The 23,062-nt window shown below is 37.9% G+C and overlaps 1 protein-coding gene across 2 annotated transcripts in view; it reads right to left on the bottom strand.

Annotated features, from left to right (window-relative positions):
- The window catches only part of FNIP1 (folliculin interacting protein 1), a 156,236-nt gene that overhangs the window by 71,320 nt on the left and 61,854 nt on the right, over positions 1-23,062 (bottom strand). For both annotated transcript variants that reach the window (XM_032156514.2, XM_032156515.2), the window contains exons 3-6: positions 19,292-19,426; positions 7,644-7,744; positions 7,313-7,387; positions 4,911-4,999 (exon numbers count right to left, since the gene is read on the bottom strand). In XM_032156514.2, coding sequence (XP_032012405.1) covers positions 4,911-4,999; positions 7,313-7,387; positions 7,644-7,744; positions 19,292-19,426 — 400 coding nt within the window. The remainder of the gene's footprint in view (positions 1-4,910; positions 5,000-7,312; positions 7,388-7,643; positions 7,745-19,291; positions 19,427-23,062) is intronic.

Here is a 23,062-nt window from a genome sequence, read left to right as displayed (position 1 = left end):
GCATGCCACCAGGCCCAGCTAATTTTGAAAACTTTTTAGTAGAGACAAAGTCTTGCTACATTGCCCAAGTTGATCTCAAATTCCTGGGGTCAAGTGATCCTCCTGCTTTGGCCTCCTAAAGTGTTGAAATTACAGGCATGAGCCACTGTATCCGGCCAACTGTAGTTTTCAAATTGCTAACAGATATTATTTTTCTGTAGCAAGAACTTCTATAATTATAGCACGTGTACAGCAATCCTTCCATGTCTCAATGGTCAGCTCTTTAATTCGTCCTAGCTTTCTTTCCCTAGTTACTTCAAAAATTATCTACTTCTTTAAACTCCTTCCCTACCTCTTCTTCTCAGCATAAAACTTTTGTTTCCTAGAGTATGCACATGCATATATGCACATATACACAGTATAATTAACCAGATTAGAACCCTTTTTTTCCTGTCACCGTTTTTTTCCTGTCACCCTGCTTCCAAACTTACTCTCTCACCCATCCTTGCCTCCTTCCTGCCTAAGCTGTCATGTTATTCAAGCCTTACAATGTGCTAGTGACTTATTAAAAAAAAAATTAAAAATAAAAAGTTCCTCCCTCCCTTCCAAAGTTAACTCTAAGTCAGCTAGGACCCCAATCCCCCATTCTTCTTCAAAAACCTCCTTCTATCAATTACTACTTCTAGTCTTTAATTTCATGCTCCTTATAACTTCCTTTTTCTGTCAACACTTAAACACAGTCAAGTCTCTTCCACCACCCTCCATATATCTAATCCTACAGTTCAGCAGTTCTCAAAATGTCATCCAAGGACCCGAGACTTTCAGGGGGTCTGTGAAGTCCTCCATTTTCCAACTACATATCTTTGTGAGATAGGATTTTCTTGATACACTTCAACGAAAATAACATATCACAAAAGACTGAATACAGACGCAGATAAGAGAATTTAGCTGTATCCTCATCCAGAAATTAAGGAGACTTGTAAAAATATAAAACAATGCCACTCTTCTTACTAATTTTTTGGAGGCCTGTAATAACATGAAAGGGGGTATTAGTGTAATTTTTCAAGGATTTACTAAATATTCTTCAATTTTTTGTTGTAATTTCTAATAAAGTATTTATCAACAGTTGTAATCCACATAAACAAAAGTTCTCTGCAGTCCTCAATAATTTCTAAGTGTGTAAAGGGATCCTAAAACCAAAAAGTTTGAGAACGACTGCTTGCATCTTGGACAAAAGTCTAAACTCTGAGTCATCCCAATTCTGACGTCTATTCTCCCCACTGAAACTGCTCATCTAGGCCACCAAAAGCCTTTCTGTTGCTTAATTTAGTCCATATTATTTTATATTACCTTATAGCAGTAATTGATGCTGATTATATTACACTGTAAACTTTTTTCCCATGTAACACACTCTCTGTATTTTTCCCCCTCAGTCTTAGTCTGTGTGCTTCTCTTCTCCCACCACTTCTTTTTTTTTTGACACGGAGTCTCGCTCTGGCTGGAGTGCAGTGGTGTGATCTTGGCTCACTGCAAGCTCCGCCTCCCAGGTTCACGCTATTCTCCTGCCTCAGCCTCGAGTAGCTGGGACTACAGGCGCCCGCCACCATGCCCGGCTAATTTTCTTTTGTATTTTTAGTAGAGATGGGGTTTCACCATGTTAGCCAGGATGGTGTCGATCTCCCGGCCTCGTGATCTGCCCGCCTCGGCCTCCCAAAGTGCTGGGATTACAGGCACGAGCCACCGCGCCCGGCCTCGTACCCCTTCTTAAAGCCAGCATTCCCCCGGGTTCCATCTTCAACAATCTTTCCTTCTCATTCTTTACATTTCTTGGTCATCCTCCATTTCCGTGCTTTCAATCATAATTTATGTCCTGATGATTCTCAAATCCACAGAAGATACAACTAACTGGTCAACTTCTATTATTTTTAAATTATTAAACATTCATCCATTTTTATGTTAAAGAGAATACCCTACAATACACCTATCTAACTAGCTAACAACAATGAATTTCTTCACTTGGATATTCCGGTACTTCCAACTGAACATGCCTAAACCTAAAATCATCAATTCTGATTTCTTCTATTTCCCTTAGTGAATAGCACCAATATCCATGTAATTAAACAGCCAGCAACGTGCCAAACTCACCTCTTCTATTTAATTAGCTAATCTGGTCCACTCTATGTCCCTTAGCAAATTTCTCAACAACCATCCCCACTGACACTAATTTACTGTAGGTACCATTATCTGTCATTTGGAGTACCATGAGCAGCCTTCTAATATGGGCCTTTTCTCAATCCCACTTATCTGAATCCATTCCTACTGCAGTTAGAATATTCTTCTACACATACAAATGTAATTTGTGTTGCTATATTCTGAAAATTTCTCTGTGGTGGCCTCGAGAATATATCTCAAAGATCTCCAACTATAAAGAGTATGTTGATTAAGAACACCTGCTGAAATCCATTGCCACATTTGTGCAAGGACACATAGCTGATAGGCTGCTCCCAGCCAATGGCTGAACACAGTAGGTATACTAAGGCAGGCCCATTTTGGGGAGACATGGGACACTTCTGACAACTAACTTTGACTCAAATACTTCCCAGGGCCTTGCCAAACCTCCCTTGAACTGTACAGCAGGCTGAGACACTTCCAGTCAACATTCTATCCCTCTCTCCTTCATTCATGGTCAGACTTAAATCACAATTCAATGGGTCTCTCAGCTTTCCCAGCATTTTCCTCATTTTCCTTTACATAGTCATTTCCCCTAATAACAATTGTTGCATGTTTAATCCTGTCTTTGGCACCTGTTAAAAAAAACAGGTATAGGACCCGAACCAACACATCTGCACTGGTGCCCAACTACACTACACCAAGCATTAACTCTAAATTCCTCAGTGTGGCCTACAGTGTGTTTTGTGATCTAGCTTTTGCTCCATTCTTTCTTTTTCATTTACTTTATCCCTACTCTGTGCTCCACATATACTGATTTATTCACATTCTTTCCATACTCTATGATCTCCTGCCCCTAGGTCTGTGTACGTACTATTGCTTCTTCATAGAACATTTCTTTCCCTAACCATCTGGCTAATCCTTCAGGCATAAGCCTCATGTCCTCAAGGAAGCCTTCCTTGACTCTCCAGGACTGAATTGAGTGCTTCTCCTTATTTTAATCACACCCTGCTTTTAACTCTAAGAATTTACTATAGTATACTGTAATTGTTGTATTACTTTTCTGACTTCCACTAACTATAAATTCACTGAGGCAGGAACTGTGTCTGGTTCACCACTGTATCTTCAAGGCCTAGCAGAGTGCTTGGCATATTACAGGTGCTCACCACATACTTATCGATTGATTGACTGACTGATTGGAAATTGAAAGAAAATAAGAAATGGTAGACACACACAAAAAAATCCTTGATTCACAATTAAAAGAGCGTAAGTAAATGTTGCTCATTATTTAAAGTCAGTAGGATGTAAAATGGATTTTCTACTCTATATTAAAAGAGAAGACAAGTATATCTAACCTCAATAGTATAATTTACCTTTATAAGTAATAATGGATTTGTGTTATTAAAATGAATTTCTTTTGGCTGGGGCATGGTGGCTCACACCTGTAATCCCAGGACTTTGGGAGGCTGAGGTGGGTGGATCACCTGTGGTCAGGAGTTCAAGACCAGCCTGGCCAACACAGCAAAACCCTGTCTCTACTAAAAATACAACAATTAGCCGGGTGTGATTGTGTGTGCCTGCAGTCCCAGCTACCTGGGTGGTTGAGGCAGGAGGATCGCTTGAATCCGGGAGGCGGAGGTTGCAGTAAGCTAAGATTACACCACTGCACTCCAGCCTGGATGACACAGTGAGATTCCATCTCAAAAAACAAAAACAAACAAAAAAACCCCATAATTACTTTCAATTTTCAACAAGCCCCTTGAGCTTTGAAAAGTATCAAATTATAAAGTAAAAAGATTTCATTATTTCTTTGTCACATTTTTCCTGTATTGAAATCAATGAAGTAATCAAGCGAGTTAAGAAAACACAGAACTTCTATTTTTCCGTAACACACACACATTATAAAGTATATGCCTAACACTATGACTAGCCCACAGTACTAGGTGTTTCATAACTGACTGCTCATTTGAATAAACACAAATTATAAAAAATAAATAATAGTATGTCATACAGTTCAAGTTGGAAGAAAAAACTGTTTTCTACTAATATATAATATTTATTAAAATTAATTATAAATAAAAATTCTTACTAAACAGAAAATGAGAGAAATATTAATACTATTCTAATTGCTATCCCATTCTCTTGGCTACTGTATAGCTTTTAATGCACCAGAAATATCGCAATACAGCAGCAGTTCAGTTGAGCTGTCTAGAAGAAATGACCGGAAATTTTAGAAAGTCTGTCACTTTAAAATGTAGTACTTAAATAACAACAATCAACTAACCAAAGTACTACATAAATTGTTATTCTAATAAATCTTTAAAGAAACATCAAATTTGAACACCTGCTCATCTGAATTACAGGTCACAAAACAAGCATCATTTTAAAATGACTTTTATGGTTATGGAAGAGAGAAGGAAGAAGGTGTAATAGTCTTCCTCAGCTGAAATAGCCAAAAGAACTACTAAGGGCTTTTCTTATCACTGACACCTTTCAAAGAAGCATCAAATTTAACAATGAAGACAAATTAGATATATCTACAGCAGTACTCTTTATCAGATACAAAATACTGTGTTCGAATATATGAAAAATGTTTTCCAAATAAATGTTATATATACTGGCAATTTAAACGCCTCTTCCACTTACAGTATTTGAAATTCTTTGTTATCATGACAGATCTGCATTATTAAGGAATAACTTCAAAAAACACTTGTTACACTGTTAATATTTTTTAAACTTATAAAATGAAAGGAACCATTTACCTATATTTCCAAGCAGTCCATTAATAACTGTGTTATCAGCCTTTAATGTATTATTGTCCTGATTGATGAATTCAAGACTATCTTGTAGCCTATGAGGGTGAGAAAAAGATTAATTCCAAATTCATTTTATGGTTTAAGGACAATTCTTTGTACATCCTGATGAGATTTTAGGTGCAAAAACAGTTTCTTCCTATTAGCATTACAAATTAACTAACATAATCATTTAAATCAGAGGTTGGTAAACTACAGCCTGGAGTGCCAGATCTAGTCTGCTGCCTCTTTTTGTAAATAAAGTTTTATTGGAACACAGCCATGCCCATTCATTTATATACTGTGTATGAATGCTTTGATGCTGCAACAGCAGAGTTGAGAAACTATAACCCATTGTCTGGCTCGCAAAGCCAAAAATATTTTTTATTATTATTAAGTTTTAGGGTACATGTGCACAATGTGCACGTTTGTTACATATGTATACATGTGCCATGTGGGTGTGCTGCACTCATTAACTCGTCATTTACATTAGGTATATCTCCTAATGCTACCCCTCCCCCCTCCCCCCACCCCACAACAGGCCCCGGTGTGTGATGTCCTCCTTCTTGTGTCCACGTGTTCTCATTGTTCAATTCCCACCTATGAGTGAGAACATGCGGTGTTTGGTTTTTTGTCCTTGTGATAGTTTGCTGAGAATGATGGTTTCCAGCTTCATCCATGTCCCTACAAAGGACATGAACTCATCATTTTTTATGGCTGCATAGTATTCCATGGTGTATATGTGCCACATTTTCTTAATCCAGTCTATCACTGTTGGACATTTGGGTTGGTTCCAAGTCTTTGCACCAAAAATATTTACTATCTGGATCTTTAAAGTAGAAGTTGCTGAACCTGATTTAGATTACAAACAAAGTTTCCCCTCATATTTTAGACCTAAAAATATTTTCTAATTATCTGTTAAGGAGAGGTGGAAGCTAGGAGGAAGAAGAGGAGAATAAATCATTAGGCAAATATATCCAAAAACTATCTTTAGTCTAATGTATTACAAATAACCTATATCACTTCTTTTAGTGACTCAGGATAACAAAAATAAAAGTACTTTATGCTTTTAGTGCAAAATATCCTTTCTAGAGATTTTAGGAATTATCAGAACTTAGAAAAGGTGAAAAATCTCAGGTGATTGTGGCTAACATCAGTGATTCCAACATGGAATCTTTAACTTCTACTTTAGTAGATCTCTAATTTCTACTTTTAAAAATCAGTATTTTTGGCTTCAAGATTTTTTAAGGTATCCATAATATTTTAAAGGATACCTCCCATGGCCGGGCGTGGTGGCTCACGCCTGTAATCCCAGCACTTTGGGAGGCTGAGGCGGGCGAATCATTTGAGGTCAGGAGTTCGAGACCAGTCCGGCCAACATAGTGAAACCCCGTCTCTACTAAAAATACAAAAAAAAAAATTAGCCGGGCGTGGTGGCCTGCACCTGTAGTGCCACCTACTCTGGAGGCTGAGTCAGGAGAATCCCTTGAACCCGGGAGGCAGAGGTTGCAGTGAGCTGAGATCGCGCCACTGCACTCCGGCCTGGTGACACAGTGAGGCTCCATCTCAAAAAAAAAAAAAAAAAAAGACTACCTCCCACTTTCCTTCCAAAGAGTTACAGGTATTAGAAACTTAGCTAATAAAACTCTTCCAAACAGGTCTTTTTAAGGCATTAACAGTTAATGGTGGCTCTACAGAATTTCTGTAGTCTGGAGTAGTTTCCTTGCTGCCTTTGACCTTGGGTTACCCCCAGGGGCTCTGACTAGCCAATGAGTCTTGCTCCGATATGGCACCTGCAAAATCTCTCTCTGGGGTCTTCTACTGCCTAACTTTAGCCCCAGTAATTTACTAGGTTCTGGCACATGGCCCATGATCCTGCCACCAGGCCTGCCTTTGTTTCAGCTTCACTATTCCAATCCTTGCATTAATAGCTTGTAATACCCTGGTGGCTATCATTATATAGTGTATATATTATGTGTAATATCAATATGGCTGACCTAGGTCAGTCCTGTCTGTAGGGTTAATTTCGTAGGGGATTTGAAAATTGAAGAGCACCAACCCTACAGATTGTGGTAACTCAGGTAACTCCGCGTGGTACCGCAAAACTGAAAATCAGCATGTTGCCCTAAGACGGAAATCCATTCAACATTCTACCTCCAGATACTGCTTCTAGCAATTCACACAAACAGAAACCACATCTTATGTTTCTCAACTAAACTCAATTGAGAGTGAAATCTGGCCTCCATGAACTTTTAAACTTAAGGAAAGATAGAAAATCTGAACTTGCGCTGCAGTCCTAAAAGCAGTTTGTTAGTTTTCATACTTCGCACATCTAAAGTAATACATTTCCCCCTGTATCCATAAGCACTTACGTATTGAGACTCCCGCAAATACTGCTGCCAGTCCGAGCAGTAAACACTTTGCTGAGCATGAGCTGTGGAGGGGAACTATGAAGAAAAAGAGAAAGAGAGAGACCAAAACTAAAATATAATGACCTTTTGGATTTATTATAAATAAAAATGTTTAAGTCACAGAGGTTTCACAGCATAGCTGCAAAAGCCATGAAGTAGCATTAAAACCACAGAACATTTTAAATGGAGTATGAGAAGCTCAATCTGAGTGAAGATCAATAAAATTCTCCGTAAAAAAACCCAAATATCTAAAAATGGGACTTGTTAAAAAAAAATCAGCAAAACTTCTCACCGAATCTGATGAATTTTTAAGGTGGATCCTTTGTAGCTCATTGCTACTGAGCCAAACATCATCTCTCCAAGCATATTGGCATCAGAAGAGCACCGAGAACCCTAAACAATAACCACACATTAACAAACTGTGTTAATTAAAAGCTTATGACTATTTCATATGTTGATTCTTATTAAAAATTCTTCTATATAGTTATTCTACATTAAGAGTTGTAATTCTACACTGTATATATCAAGATGCTGTTCTGCAACTTGATTTTCTTCATTTTAAAATGTCTTCTTGATGTAACCATGTTGTCACACATAAATTTGACTAATTCCTTCTAAAAGCTGTACAATATTTTATTGTATGAAAATACCACAGTTTGTCAGACCAGTTCCCTTTACTCACGGGCATTTAGGTCACTGCCAGATTTTTGCTATTACCAATAATGCACAAGTAGGCATTCTTAACCACATCTTATGCATATGCAGTGTTTCTCCAGGATAGATAATAAGTGAAATTCAAAGAATATGCAGAATAATTTTTACTACTCCTGTTGTATAAAAGAAGCATCCATAAATGGGGCAATTTATATCTATTTTGTATTTCTTTAAAGACATATCTGTGATCTAGTTTCAATACTATGCCTATGAAAATCCTAATGGCATTTTTTACAAAAACAGAAAAACATATTAAAATTCACATGAAACCACAGAAGACCACAATGAGCCAAATCAACCTTGAAAAAGAACAAAGCTGGTGGGCACTACACTTCCTGATTTCAAATTATACTACAAAGCTACAGTAGTGAAAACAGTAAGGTACTGACATTAAGACAGACATATAGACCAACGGAACAGAACAAAGAGCCCAGAAATAAACCTACATGTATACAGTCAACTGATCTTCAAGAAGGGTGCTAAGAATACACAGTGGGGACAGGATAGTCTCCTTAACAAATGCTTCTAGGAAAACTGGATACCCACATGCGAAAGAATAAAACTGGTGTCCTATATCACGCACAAAAATCAACTCAAAATGGATTAAAGGCTTGCATGTATGACCTGAAACTGTAAAACTCCCAGAAGAAAACAGGAGAAAAGCATGATGACATTGGTCTTAGCAATAATTTCACAGATATGACACCCAAAGCACAGGTAGCAACAGCAAAAACAGACAAGTGGGACTACATCAAACTAAAATGTTTCTGCACAGCAAAGAAAATAATCAAGAGGGTGAAAAGATAAAATATGGAATGGGAAAAAATACTTGCAAACCATGTATGTGATAAGGGATTCAGCTTCAAAATGTACCAGAAACCCCTACAACTCTATAGTAAAAACTAATAACGCAATTAAGGTCTTGAATAAACATTTCTCCAAACAATTCATACAAATGACCAACTGATACAGGAGAAATGCTCAACATTTCTAATCAGAGAAATGTAAATTAAAACCACAAAACCTGTCAGGTTGGCTATAATCAAAAAAGCAAAGACAACAAGTGGTGACGATGTGGGAAAACTGGAGCCCTCGCACATTGTTGTAGGAATGCAAAATGGTATTGTACTTATGGAAAACAACATGGCAAGTCCTCCAAAAATTAAAAATAGAACTACCACGTGATCTGGCAATTCCAATTCTGGGCATTTTTCCAAAATAACTAAAATCAGGATCTCAAACAGATGTTAGCACTCCTATATTCATTACAGCACAATTCACAATAGCCAAGATGTGAAAATAACCCTAAATGTCCATTGACAGATGAATGGATAAATGAAATATAATAAATACATAGAATGAAACGCTAATCAGTTTTTAAAAAGAAAAAAATTCTGCAACATGCAACAACACAGATGAATCTTAAGGACGTTAGGCTAAGTGAAATAAGCAAATCACAAAAAGATAAATACTGCATGATAAGATAAATACTCCACTCATATGAGGTATTTAAAATAGCCAAATTTACAGAATCAAAGTGTAGAATGGTAGTTACCAGGGGCTGGGGCAAGGGAGAAATGGGGAGTTACTAATCAATGGCATTAAATTTCAGTCAAGCAATGTGAATAAGTTCTAGAAATCTACAGTGTAACACTGTACATATAGACAACAATTCATTGTACAGTTAAAAATCTAAGAGGGTAGATCTCGTGTTCTTATCACAATTTTTTTTTTAAAGACTTCCTTGAGGCTAGGCGCAGTGGATCACACTTGTAATCCCAGCATTTTGGGAGGCTGAGGCGAGAGGATCACAAGGTCAGGAGTTCAAGATCAGCCTGGCCAACATGGTGAAACCCCATCTCTGCTAAAAATACAAAAAATTAGGTGGGCGTGGTGGTGCACGCCTGTAATCCCAGCTACTCGGGAGGCTGAGGCAGGAGAATCGCTTGAGCCCAGAAGGCACAGGTTGTAGTGAGTGGAGATCACGCCATTGCACTACAGCCTGGACGACAGAGCAAGACTTCCTTGAAACATTAGAATGTCTTGTTTCCAAATAACTTCCTGATTAAAAAGTTATTCTCTTTCATTATTCTTTGTCTTCACAGGAGTCAGACAACAGTTAAAGATTGAGCTTATCAATTTGGTTACTATTTAGATATCATGGCAAATATCACTATTTACCTACCAAGTACCTATTCTCTAATTCTTCCTCATTTTTTGAAGTCCAGTTTGTTTTAGGGCAGTAATGTGCACAACTGAAAAAAATTTCATTTCACAGCCTCACTTGAAGGTAGGAGATTTAGAATAATTTTTACACTTAAAAGATTAGTGTTATGGTTGAAGTAGCAATTTTCAGAACTATTCATTTATACACATTTGACACAGTCCTGGTCAGTAAGATGTAAATGGAAGTCACTACAGATGGAGATGTCATATTATAACAAGGCAACAAGTACACACTAACTCTAAGTAGAAAGATAAGGGAACCATGGTCTCTGAGGGTATCTTGAAGCCCAGTATCATACCTAGATAGTACGCTTTTAGGGTTATCATGTTAGGAACACAATCCCTAATTTGTTTAAGCCACTGTTTAGAGAGTGTCCCAACACCATTCTTAACTGATGCAATTATATAAAATCAAAAAATAAATGGTTTCTAAAACAGGAAAATTATAATAACCATAAAGTGAAGAGAATCCCCATTTTACAACTGGAGACCAGGATATACAGCTGCACACGGTTTTTCATTTTATCATGTGACTCTTTTACTCCTTTATCTGTTTACTACCTATCTTAAAGTGTCCTATTATTAGGGTTAAGATAATCCATATGTTTAAATATTTGTACCTTTCTTTAAAAAGACACCTTCAAGTAGCAACACTTTTTTTTTACACGTGGCTATTTTTATAATCAGTTTCATATTTTTTTGAGATGGAGTCTTGCTCTTGTCACCCAGGCTGGAGTGCAATGGCACGATCTTGGCTCACTGCAACCTCCACCTCCCGGGTTCAAGCAATTCTCCTGCCTCAGCCTCCCGAGTAGCTGGGACTACAGGTGCGTGCCACCACGCCCAATTAATTTTTGTATTTTTAGTAGAGAAAGGGTTTCACCATTTTGGCCAGGATGATAACGATCTCTTGATCTCATGATCCACCTACCTTGGCCTCCCAAAGTGCTGGGATTACAGGTGTGAGCCACCTCGCCCAGCCCACAAAGTTGATTTTTAAGAAAAAAGTCATTTCTGTCATACCTAGGTTACCAATATAGAAAGCAAGGAATTTATTCTTGAGATTTGGTTAAGATCAACTATTTTTACTTCAAGACATAGAGGCCTGGGTACTGAGAACAACATTTCAGAAAAGGAGTAGAACAATTTTTTTAATGATAAAATAGCTTTTTAAAAAATCAATGCCAGTATTACCTGGCAACCTAAATTACTTCTGGCTAATGACAGACATGGCAGCCTTCCCTTATAAGCTCATTTTTACCATAATGTGTCTAACTCCATGTTATTTTGACTGAATTTATTATTTCTTGTATTAAGCAAGCTATACAAATTTAAATACCAAGGCATTTATAGATTTTACTATTATACAAATAAAATAATCCCCAGAAAGCAAAATACAGTAAAAAAGTTAATAAATTGCTATGTAAATTTTATGACACCGTATAGTTTACTACTAAGGTTCTCTTTGTCTGTTCTAACATATACTAAATAGTTACCATGAATGTGACTGGCAAGCTATGTATTTTAATGTGACATAATGTACAATGAAGCTTATAATTAAAAGGATGCTATTATCATTATTGTCTTTTTAAAAATGCCTTATAAAGGCATTTTTAGACCTTGAAAGGTCTATTCTAAGTACTCATTCCTGGAAGCTAATAATCTGTTAAACTCTGTGTAACTCAAAGACAATGTTCCACTTACCTGAAATTATATACATTTTTAAAAAATTATTACTATGCTTTTTAGTTCTGGGATACATGTGCAGAATGTGCAGGTTTGTTACACAGGTATAAATGTGCCATGGTGGTTTGCTGCATCCATCAACCTGTCATCTACATTAGGTATTTTTCCTAATGCTATCCCTCCCCTAGCCCCCCATACCCCAACAGGCTCCGGTGTGTGATGTTTCCCTCCCTGTGTCCATGTGTTTTAATTGTTCAACTCCCACTTATGAGTGAGAACACGCAGTGTTGGTTTTCTGTTCTTGTGTTATTTTGCTGAGAATGATGGTTTCCAGCTTCATCCATGTCCCTGCAAAGTACATGAACTCATCCTTTTTTATGGCTGCACAGTATTCCATAGTGTATATGTGCCACATTTTCTTTATCCAGTCTATCACTGATGGACATTTGGGTTGGTTCCAAGTCTTTGCTATGGTGAATAGTGCTGCAATAAAGATACGTATCCATGTGTCTTTATACTAGAATGATTTATAATCCTTTGGGTACATACCCAGTAATGGGATTGCTGGGTCAAATGGTATTTCTGGATCTAGCTCCTTGAGGAATTGCCACAATCTCTTCCATAATGGTTGAACTAATTTACACTCTCACCAACAATGTAAAAGCATTCCTATTTCTCCACATCCTCTCCAGCATCTGTTGTTTCCTGACTTTTTAATGATCACCATTCTAACTGGTGTGAGATGCTTATCTCACTATGGTTTTGATTTGCATTTCTCTGATTACCAGTGATAATGAGCTTTTTTTTTCATGTTTGTTAGCCACATAAATGTCTTCTTTTGAGAAGTGTCTGTCTGTATCCTTCACCTACTTTTTGACGGGGTTGTTTGTTTCTTGTAAATTTGTTTAAGTTCCTTGTAGATTATAGATATTAGCCCCTTGTCAGATGGACAGATTTTAAAAGTTTTCTCCCATTCTGCAGGTTGCCTGTTGACTCTGATGATAGTTCCTTTTTGCTGTGAAGAAGCTCTTTCATTAGATCCCATTTGTCATTTTTGGCTTTTGTTACCATTGCTTTTGCTGTTTTAGTCATAAAGTCTTTGCCCATGCCTATGTCCTGAATGGTATTGCCTAGGTTTTATTCTAGGTTTTTATGGTTTTAGGTCTTACGTTTAAGTCTTTAATCCATCTTGAGTTAATTTTTGTATAAGGTGTAAGGAAGGGATCCAGTTTCAGTTTTCTGCATATGGCTAGCCAGTTTTCCCAACACCATTTATTAAATAGGGAATCCTTTCCCCATTGCTTGTTTTTGTCAGGTTTGTTCAAGATCAGATGGTTGTTGATGTGTGGCATTATTTCTGAGGCCTCTGTTCTGTTCCATTGGTCTATGTATCTGTTTTGGTACCAGTACCATGCTGTTTTGCTTACTGTAGCCTTGTGGTATAGTTTGAAGTCAGGTAGTGTGATGCCTCCAGCTTTGTTCTTTTTGCTTAGGATTTTCTTGGCTATATGGGCTTTTTTGGTTCCATATGAAATTTAAAGTAGTTTTTTCTAACTCTGTGAAGAAAGTCAATGGTAGACTGATGGGGATAGCATTGAATCTATAAATTACTATAGGCATGATAGCCACTTTCATAATACTGATTCTTCCTATCCATAAGCATGAAATGTTTTTCCATTTGTTTGTATCCTCTCTTTTTCCTTGAGCAGTGGTTTGTAGTTCTCCTTGAAGAGGTCCTTCACATCCCTTGTAAGTTGGATTCCTAGGTATTTTAATCTCTTTGAAGCAATTGTGAATGGGAGTTCACTCACGATTTGGCTGTTTGTCTATTATTGGTGTATAGGAATGCTTGTGATTTCTGCACATTGATTTTGTATCCTGAGACTTTGCTGAAGTTGCTTAACAGCTTAAGGAGATTTTGGCCTGAGACAATGGGGTTTTCTAAATATACAATCATGTCATCTGCAAACAGGGACAATTGACTTCCTCTCTTCCTATTTGAATACCCTTTATTTCTTTCTCTTGCCTGATTGCCCTGGCCAGAACTTCCAATACTATGTTGAATAGGAGTGGTGAGAGAGGATATACTTATGTTGGGCTGGTTTTCAAAGGGAATGCTTCCAGTGTTTGCCCATGTGGGATGATACTGGGTATGGGTTTGTCATAAATAGCTCTTATTATTTTGAGATATGTTCCATCGATACCTAGTTTCTTGAGAGTTTTTAGCATGATAGGGTGTTGAATTTTATCGAAGGCCTTTTCTGCATCTGAGATAATCATGTGATTTTTGTCACTGGTTCTGTTCATGTGATGGATTACATTTATTGATTTGCCTATGTTGAACCAGCCTTGCATCACAGGCATGAAGGCGAATTGATCGTGGTGGACAGGCTTTTTGGTGTGCTGCTGGATTCGGTTTGCCAGTATTTCATTGAGGATTTTCCCATTGATGTTCATCAGGGATACTGGCCTGAAATTTTCTTTTTTTGTTGTGTCTCTGCCAGGTTTTGGTATCAGGATGATGTTGGCCTCATAAAATGAGTTAGGGAGGATTTCCTCTTTTTCTATTGATTGGAATAGTTTCAGAAGGAATGGCACCAACTCCTCTTTGTACCTCTGGTAGAATTCGGCTGTGAATCAGTCTGGTCCTAGACTTTTTTTGGTTGGTAGGCCATTAATTACTGCCTCGATTTCAGAACTTGCTATTGGTCTATTTGGGGATTTGACTTCTTCCTGGTTTAGTCTTGGGAGGATGTATGTGTTGAGGAATTTATTCATTTCTTCTAGATTTTCTAGTTTATTTGTGTAGAGGTGTTTATTGTATTCTATGATGGTAGTTTGTATTTCTGTGGGATCAGTGGTGATATACCCTTTATCATTTCTTAGTGTGTTTATTTGATTCTTCTCTCTTTTCTTCTTTATTAGACTGGCTAGTGGTCTATCTATTTTGTTAATCTTTTCAAAAAACCAGCTCCTGGATTCATTGATTTTTTGAAGGGTTTCCTGTGTCTCTATCTCCTTCAGTTCTGCTCTGATCTTAGTTATTTCTTGTCTTCTGCTAGCTTTTGAATTTGTTTGCTTTTGCTTCTCTGGTTCTTTTAATTATGTCATTAGTAGGGTGTCAATTTTAGATCTTTCTCGCTTTCTCCTGTGGGCCTTTAGTGCTATAAATTTCCCTCTAAACACTGCTTTAGCTGTGTCCCAGAGATTCTGGTATGGTGTGTCTTTGTTCAAACTTATTTATTTCTGCCTTTGGTTTGTTATTTACCCAGTAGTCATTCAGAAGCAGGTTGTTCAGTTTCTAAGTAATTGTGCAGTTTGAGTGAGTTTCTTAATCCTGAGTTCTAATTTGATTGCACTTTGGTCTGACAGACTGTTTGTTATGATTTCCATTTTTTGCATTTGCTGAAGAGTGTTTTACTTCCAATTATGTGGTCAATTTTAGAATAAGTGTGATGTGTTGCTGAGAAGAATGTATATTGTTTATTTGGGATGGAGAGTTCTGCAGATGTCTATTAGGTCTGCTTGGTCCAGAGCTGAGTTCAAGTCCTGAACATCCTTGTTAATTTTCTGCCTTGCAGATCAGTCTAATATTGACAGTGGGGTGTTAAAGTCTCCCATTATTATTGTGTGGGAGTCTCAGTTTCTTTGTAGGTCTCTAAGAACTTGCTTTATGAATCTGAGTGCTCTTGTATTGGGTGCATATATATTTACAGTAGTTAGCTCTTGTTGCATTGATCCCTATTGTTGCACTGATCCCTTTACCATTATGTAATGCCCTTCTTTGTCTTTTTGTTTTTTTTATATCTTTGCTGGTTTAAAGTCTGTTTTATCAGAGACTAGGATTGCAATCCCTGCTTTTTTTTGCTTTCCATTTGCTTGGTAAATATTCCTTTATCCTTGTATTTTGAGCCTATGTGTGTCTTTGCACATGAGATGGGTCTCCTGAATACAGCACACTGATGGGTCTTCACTTGTTATCCAATTTGCCAGTCTGTGTCTTTTAATGGGGGCATTTAGCCCATTTATATTTAAGGGTAATATTGTTATGTGTGAATTTGATCCTGTCATTATGATGCTAGCTGGTTATTTTGCCCATTTGTTGATGCTGTTTCTTCTTAGTGTCAACAGCGTTTACAATTTCGTATGTTTTTGCAGTGGCTGGTACCATTTTTTCCTTTCCATATTTAGTGCTTCCTTCAGGAGCTCTTGTAAGGCAGGCCTGGTGGTGACAAAGTCTCTCAGCATTTGCTTCTCTGGGAAGGATTTTATTTCTCCTTCACTTATGAAGCTTAATTTGGCTGGGTATGAAATTCTGGGTTGAAAATTCTTTTCTTTAAGAATGTTGAATATTGGCCCCCACACTCTTCTGGCTTTAGAGTTTCTGCAGAGAGATCCACTGTTAGTCTGATGGGCTTCCCTTTGTGTATAACCCAATGTTTCTCTCCAGCTGCCCTTAACATGTTTTCCTTCATTTCAACCTTGGTGCATCTGACAATTACGTGTCTTGGGGTTGCTCTTCTCGAGCAGTATCTTTGTTGTGTTCTCTGTATTTCCTGAATTTTAATGTTAGTCTGTCTTGCTAGGTTGGGAAAGTTCTCCTGGATAATATCCTTAAGAGTGTTTTCCAACTTGTTTCCATTCTCCCTGTCACTTTTAGGTACACCAATCAAACGTAGGTTTGGTCTTTTCACATAGTCCCATATTTCTTGGAGGCTTTGTTCCTTTTCATTCTTTTTTCTCTAATTTTGTCTTCACGCTTTATTTCATTAAGTTGATCTTCAATCTCTGATATCCTTTCTTCTGCTTGATTGATTCAGCTATTGACGCTTGTGTATGCTTCATGAAGTTCTCGTGCTGTGTTTTTCAGCTCCATCAGGTCATTCATGTTCTTCTTTAAACTGGTTATTCCAGTTAGCAATTCATCTAACCTTTTTTCCAGGTTCTTAGCTTCCTTGCATTGGGTTAGCACATGCTCCTTTAGCTCACGGGAGTTTGTTATTACCTATCTTCTGAAGCCTACTTCTGTCAACTTGTGAAACTCATCCTCCATCCAGTTCTGTTCCCTTGCTGGCAAGGTGTTGTGATCCTTTGGTGGAGGAGAGGCATTCCGGTGTTTGGAATTTTCAGCCTTTTATGCTCGTTTTTCCTCATCTTCGTGGATTTATCTATCTTTGGTCTGATGCTGGTGACCTTTGGATGGGGTTTTCATGTGAATGTCTTTTTTGTTGATGTTGATGCTATTCCTTTCTGTTTGTTAGTTTTCCTTCTACCAGTCAGGCCCCTCTGCTGCAGGGCTGCTGGTGTTGCTGGTGTTCCACTCCAGACCCTGTTTGCCTGAGTATCACCAGTGGAGTCTGCAGAACAGAAAAGATTCCTGCCTGTCCCTTCCTCTGGAAGCTTCATTCCAGAGGAGCACCTGCCGGATGCCAGCTGGAGCTCTCCTGTATGTGATATCTGTTGACCCCTGCTGGGAGGTATCTCCCAGTGAGGAGTCATAGGGGTCAGGGACCCACTTAAGGAGGTAGTCTGTCCCTTACCAGAGCTTGAATGCTGTGCTGGGAGATCCACTGTTCTCTTCAGAGCCAACAGACAGGAACATTTAAGTCTGCTGCGGCTGTGACTACAGCCACCCCCTCCTCCAGGTGCTCTGTCCCAGGGAGATGGGAGTTTTATCTATAAGCCCCTGACTGGGGATGCTGCCTTTCTTGCAGAGATGCCCTGCCCAGAGAGGAGGAACCTAGAGAGGCAGTCTGGCTACAGCAGCTTTGCTGAGCTGCAGTGAGCTCTGCCCAGTTCTAACTTCCCAGCAGCTTTGTTTACACTCAGTTGGAAATGGAGAAATCACCTGCCTTCTGTGCTGATCTCCTTGGGAGCTACAGACCGGAGCTGTTCCTATTTGGCCATCTTGTCAGCCACCCTATATAGATATTTTTTTTTTTTTTTGAGACAAGGTCTCACTCTGTCATCCAGGCTGGGATGCTATGGCATGATCATAACTCACCACATCCTAGAACTTCTGGGCTAAAGCAATCCTCCCACCTCAGCCTCCTGAGTAGCTGGGACTACAGGCTCACACCACCACACACAGCTAATTTTTATTTTTTGTTTTTTTGTTGTTGTTGTTATTTTTTTTTGTTTTTTTGTTTTGTTTTGTTTTGTTTTGTTTTTTTTGAGACAGACTTTTGCTCTTGTTGCCCAGGCTGTAGTGCAATGGCGCAATCTTGGCTCACCGCAACATCCGCCTGCCGGGTTCAAGCGATTCTCCTGCCCCAGCCTCCTGAGTAGCTGGGATTACAGGCATGTGCCACCATGCCTAATTTTACATTTTTAGTAGAGATGGTGTTTCTCCATGTTGGTCAGGCTGGTCTCGAACTCCCGACCTCAGATGATCCGCCCGCCTCAGCCTCCCAAAATGCTGGGATTACAGGCATGAGCCACCATGCCCGGCCCACATGGCTAATTTTTTAAAAATCACAAAACTTTCAAAGTTGTGCAAAATGATGTAAGTCATGATGGTGTTGTATGGCACAGGACTATTATGGATTTGTTAAGGCGTCATGCTTAAAGGGGAGGTGGAATAGAAGAAGGCAGGGGGAACTGTGCAGTAAATCCAACTGGAGTTTAGAAATTTCAGACTCTTTTCACATAGCTTGTCCCACTGATTAGGTATAAAGATCAATTTCCATCAAAACACAACAAACTCATTACGAGTAATTAAAAAGCCAAGATTCTATTTTGATACTGCGTAAATATAAAATACTTGTGATTAATGCAAACTTGGATGACACAAATAAATTTACATCAGATGACACTTGCTGATCATGAGACCAAATACTGATCTTATATAAAATGTAATACATTTAGAGAGAAGTTCCTATGTATTATACTTACTAATATGTTTAATTCCATATTTTACAAGAAGTCACATTACTTTTGAAAAATAAAACTATGTATTATGTATACTTCAATCATACTTTAATTTCATACAACTGAAAATGTATTAGTATATTTATCTTCATATTTTAATAATAAAAAAGTATGTAAAATAAGAAATTATTCTGATAACCCAATAAATCTGAATTGAGAAATATAAGGAGAAAATACTCGTGCAACCTATGCCTATATCTCTCCATTTCTCCTATTCTAAGATTTATCAAAGTTCATAAACATACTTATTTATCTGTCTCTCCAGCTTCAATGCAAGCTCTAGGAAGATAAGGACTAATTGCTATTATATTTCCACAGTCCGCTGGATGATGTTCAAAAATATTTACAAATGAATGAATAAATAAATGACATCAATGATCTTACCTGGTACTTAAGACACTGGTCTTTTATATCAGAAGATGAAGTCACAGAACTATCTAAAGAGGAAGAACTGTCTCCTCCAGGTTTCAGTTGGCAGCATTTCCCAAAGACTTTAACTTGAGCATCACTGCAGAGTTTCTGAAATACAGATAATATTTCCACTCATATTTTAACAGATTTTTTACCATATACAAATTTCATCAAAGTATAAAAACCTTTGGAAAATTCAAGAATGAAATAACTCAAAATAATAAAACATTAATATGGCTATTTGAATTTTGCTATATTTTCTCCACTACTATTTTCTATTCTTTGTCTCATAACTATATTAAAATTTGTGGGGTTTGTATTTCTGGCCAACATTATTATATCCTGAGAATTTTCTAGATTACCATGGCCTATATGATGTTCATTGATACCGATGTAATAATATATTGCAGTAGTTTTCAAATTATTTGATCTCAAAACCCCTTTATGGGCTGGGCTTGGTGGCTCACACCTGTAATTCCAGCACTTTGGGAGGCTGAGGCAGGTGGATCACTTGAGACCAGGAGTTCAAGACCAGCCCAACAGGGAGAAACCGTGTCTCTACTAAAAAGACAAAAATAAGCTCGGCATGGTGGCACATGCCTGTAATCCCAGCTACTTGGGAGGCTGAGGCACAAGAGTCTTTGGAACCTGGGAAGCGAAGGTTGCAGTGAGCTGAGATCGCACCACTGCAGTTCAGCATGGGTGACAGAGACTCTGTCTCAAAACAAAACAAAACAAAACAAAAAGCAAACGAACAAAAGAACCCTTAATGTTCTTATAAGTTATTGAGGATCCCAAGAGTCTTTTGTGTACATGGGTTATATTAACATTTTCCCATATTAGAAATTAAAACTGAGACCATGTAAAAAAACACTTATTCATTCATTTAAATATAATAATAAACCCAAGTTAATGTAAGTAACACTGTTATAAAAAATAACCTATTTTTCTGAAGAGAAATTCAGGGATGAAAGGAGAAATGCAAATGAGACTTTTAGATTTAACTATACATAAATACATATTTATTCTTTCAAAATGAGAATACAGTCATGTAATAAATAAAATTTTAATGAGAGAATGAACTTAGGACCAGATGATTGTGCAGTCTGGTGTGGAAGAAAAATGTATTTCTTTGTTTTTATTCCTCTTTCTCTTTTTCCTCCCCAATAGCTTCTCTACATCTTGCACTGCTCACAACAAGCAAAGTTACAATCCACCAACATCTGTGATATTCCTAAAAGTATTCCAGTGCTTTAGCACAGTTACCAATATATCTATTCTTCCATTTAACAAACCTCAGGTAGGTTTTTAGAACAAATAATCTGACTAAAGTCACATTTACTGAAGACAGATTGTTTTCTAGTTAGGAACATCACCAAAGGCGTTGTTAAAAATTACATGGAGTAGTCTCCAGTTATCTCTAACCAAAAATTTAAAGTAAAAAGAATAGAAGCTTTAGAACTGGATATGAGTTCAACATGAGGTCCTTGCCCATGCCTATGTTCTGAATGGTACCGCATAAGTTTTCTTCCAGGGTTTTTATGGTTTTAGGTCTAACATGTAAGTCTTTAATCCATCTTGAATTAATTTTTGTATAAGGTGTAAGGAAGGGATCCAGTTTCAGCTTTCTACATATGGCTAGCCAGTTTTCCCAGCACCACTTGTTATATAGGGAATCTTTTCCCCATTGCTTGTTTTTGTCAGATTTGTCAAAGATCAGATAGTTGTAGATGTGTGGTATTATTTCTGAGGGCTCTGTTCTGTTCCATTGGTCTATATCTCTGTTTTGGTACCAGTACCATGCTGTTTTGGTTACTGTAGCCTTGTAGTATAGATTGAAATCAGGTAGCGTGATGCCTCCAGCTTTGTTCTTTTGGCTTAGGATGGACTTGGCAATGTGGGCTCTTTTCTGGTTCCATATGAACTTTAAAGTAGTTTTTCCCAATTCTGTGAAGAAAGTCATTGGTAGCTTGATGGGGATGGCATTGAATCTATAAATTACCTCGGGCAGTATGGATATTTTCACGATATTGATTCCTCCTATCCATGAGCATGGAAGGTTCTTCCATTTGTTTGTGTCCTCTTTTACTTCGTTGAGCAGTGGTTTGTAGTTCTCCTTGAAGAGGTCCTTCACGTCCCTTGTAAGTTGGATTCCTAGGTATTTTATTCTCTTTGAAGCAAGTGTGAATGGGAGTTCACTCGTGATTTGGCTCTCTGTTTGTCTGTTATTGGTGTATAAGAATTCTTGTGATTTTTGCACATTGATTTTGTATCCTGAAACTTTGCTGAAGTTGCCTATCAGCTGAAGGAGGTTTTGGGCTGAGACAATGGGGTTTTCTAGATATACAATCATGTCATCTACAAACAGGGACAATTTAACTTCCTCTTTTCCTAACTGAATACCCTTTATTTCTTTCTCCTGCCTGATTGCCCTGGCCAGGACTTCCAACACTATGTTGAATAGGAGTGGTGAGAGAGGGCATCCCTGTCTTGTGCAAGTTTTCAAAGGGAATGCTTCCAGTTTTTGCCCATTCACTATGATATTGGCTGTGGGTCTGTCATAGATAGCTCTTATTATTTTGAGATACGTCCCATCAATACCTAATTTATTGAGAGTTTTTAGCATGAAGGGCTGTTGAAGTTTGTCAAAGGCCTTTTCTGCATCTATTGAGATAATCATGTGGTTTTTGTCTTTGGTTCTGTTTATATGCTGGATTACGTTTATTGATTTGCCTATGTCGAACCAGCCTTGCATCCCAGGGATGAAGCCCACTTGATCATGGTGGATAAGCTTTTTGATGTGCTGCTGGATTCGGTTTGCCAGTATTTTATTGAGGATTTTTGCATCAATGTTCATCAAGGATATTGGTCTAAAATTCTCTTTTTTTGTTGTCTCTCTGCCAGGCTTTGGTATCAGGATGATGCTGGCCTCATAAAATGAGTTAGGGAGGATTCCCTCTTTTTCTATTGATTGGAATAGTTTCAGAAGGAATGGTACCAGCTCCTCCTTGTACCTCTGGTAGAATTCAGCTGTGAATCAGTCTGGTCCTGGACTTTTTTTGGTTGGTAAGCTATTAACTATTGCCTCAATTTCAGAGCCTGTTACTGGTCTATTCAGAGATTCAACTTCTTCCTGGTTTAGTCTTGGGAGGGTGTATGTGTCGAGGAATTTATCCATTTCTTCTAGATTTTCTAGTTTATTTGCATAGAGGTGTTTATAGTATTCTCTGATGGTAGCATGTATTATTGTGGGATCGGTGGTGATATCCCCTTTATCATTGTTTATTACGTCTATTTGATTCTTCTCTCTTTTCTTCTTTATTAGTCTTGCTAGCAGTCCATCAATTTTGTTGATCTTTTCCAAAAACCAGCTCCTGGATTCACTGATTTTTTGAAGGGTTTTTTGTGTCTCTATCTCCTTCAGTTCTGCTCTGATCTTAGTTATTTCTTGCCTTCTACTGGCTTTTGAATGTGCTTGCTCTTGCTTCTCTAGTTCTTTTAATCATGTCTAAATCACCAAAAGCAATGGCAACAAAAGCCAAAATTGACAAATGAGATCTAATTAAACTAAGGAGCTTCTGCACAGCAAAAGAAACTACCATCAGAGTGAACAGGCAACCTACAGAATGGGAGAACATTTTTGCAATCTACTCATCTGACAAAGGGCTAATATCCAGAATCTACAATGAACTCAAACAAATTTACAAGAAAAAAACAAACAACCCCATCAAAAAGTAGGCAAAG

This window comes from Hylobates moloch, unplaced genomic scaffold (assembly GCF_009828535.3).
Source record: "Hylobates moloch isolate HMO894 unplaced genomic scaffold, HMol_V3 SCAFFOLD_6, whole genome shotgun sequence".
Taxonomy (NCBI): Eukaryota; Metazoa; Chordata; class Mammalia; order Primates; family Hylobatidae; genus Hylobates; species Hylobates moloch.
The sequence above is the reverse complement of the archived record's forward strand: the minus strand, read 5'-3'. Positions and strand labels throughout refer to the sequence as shown.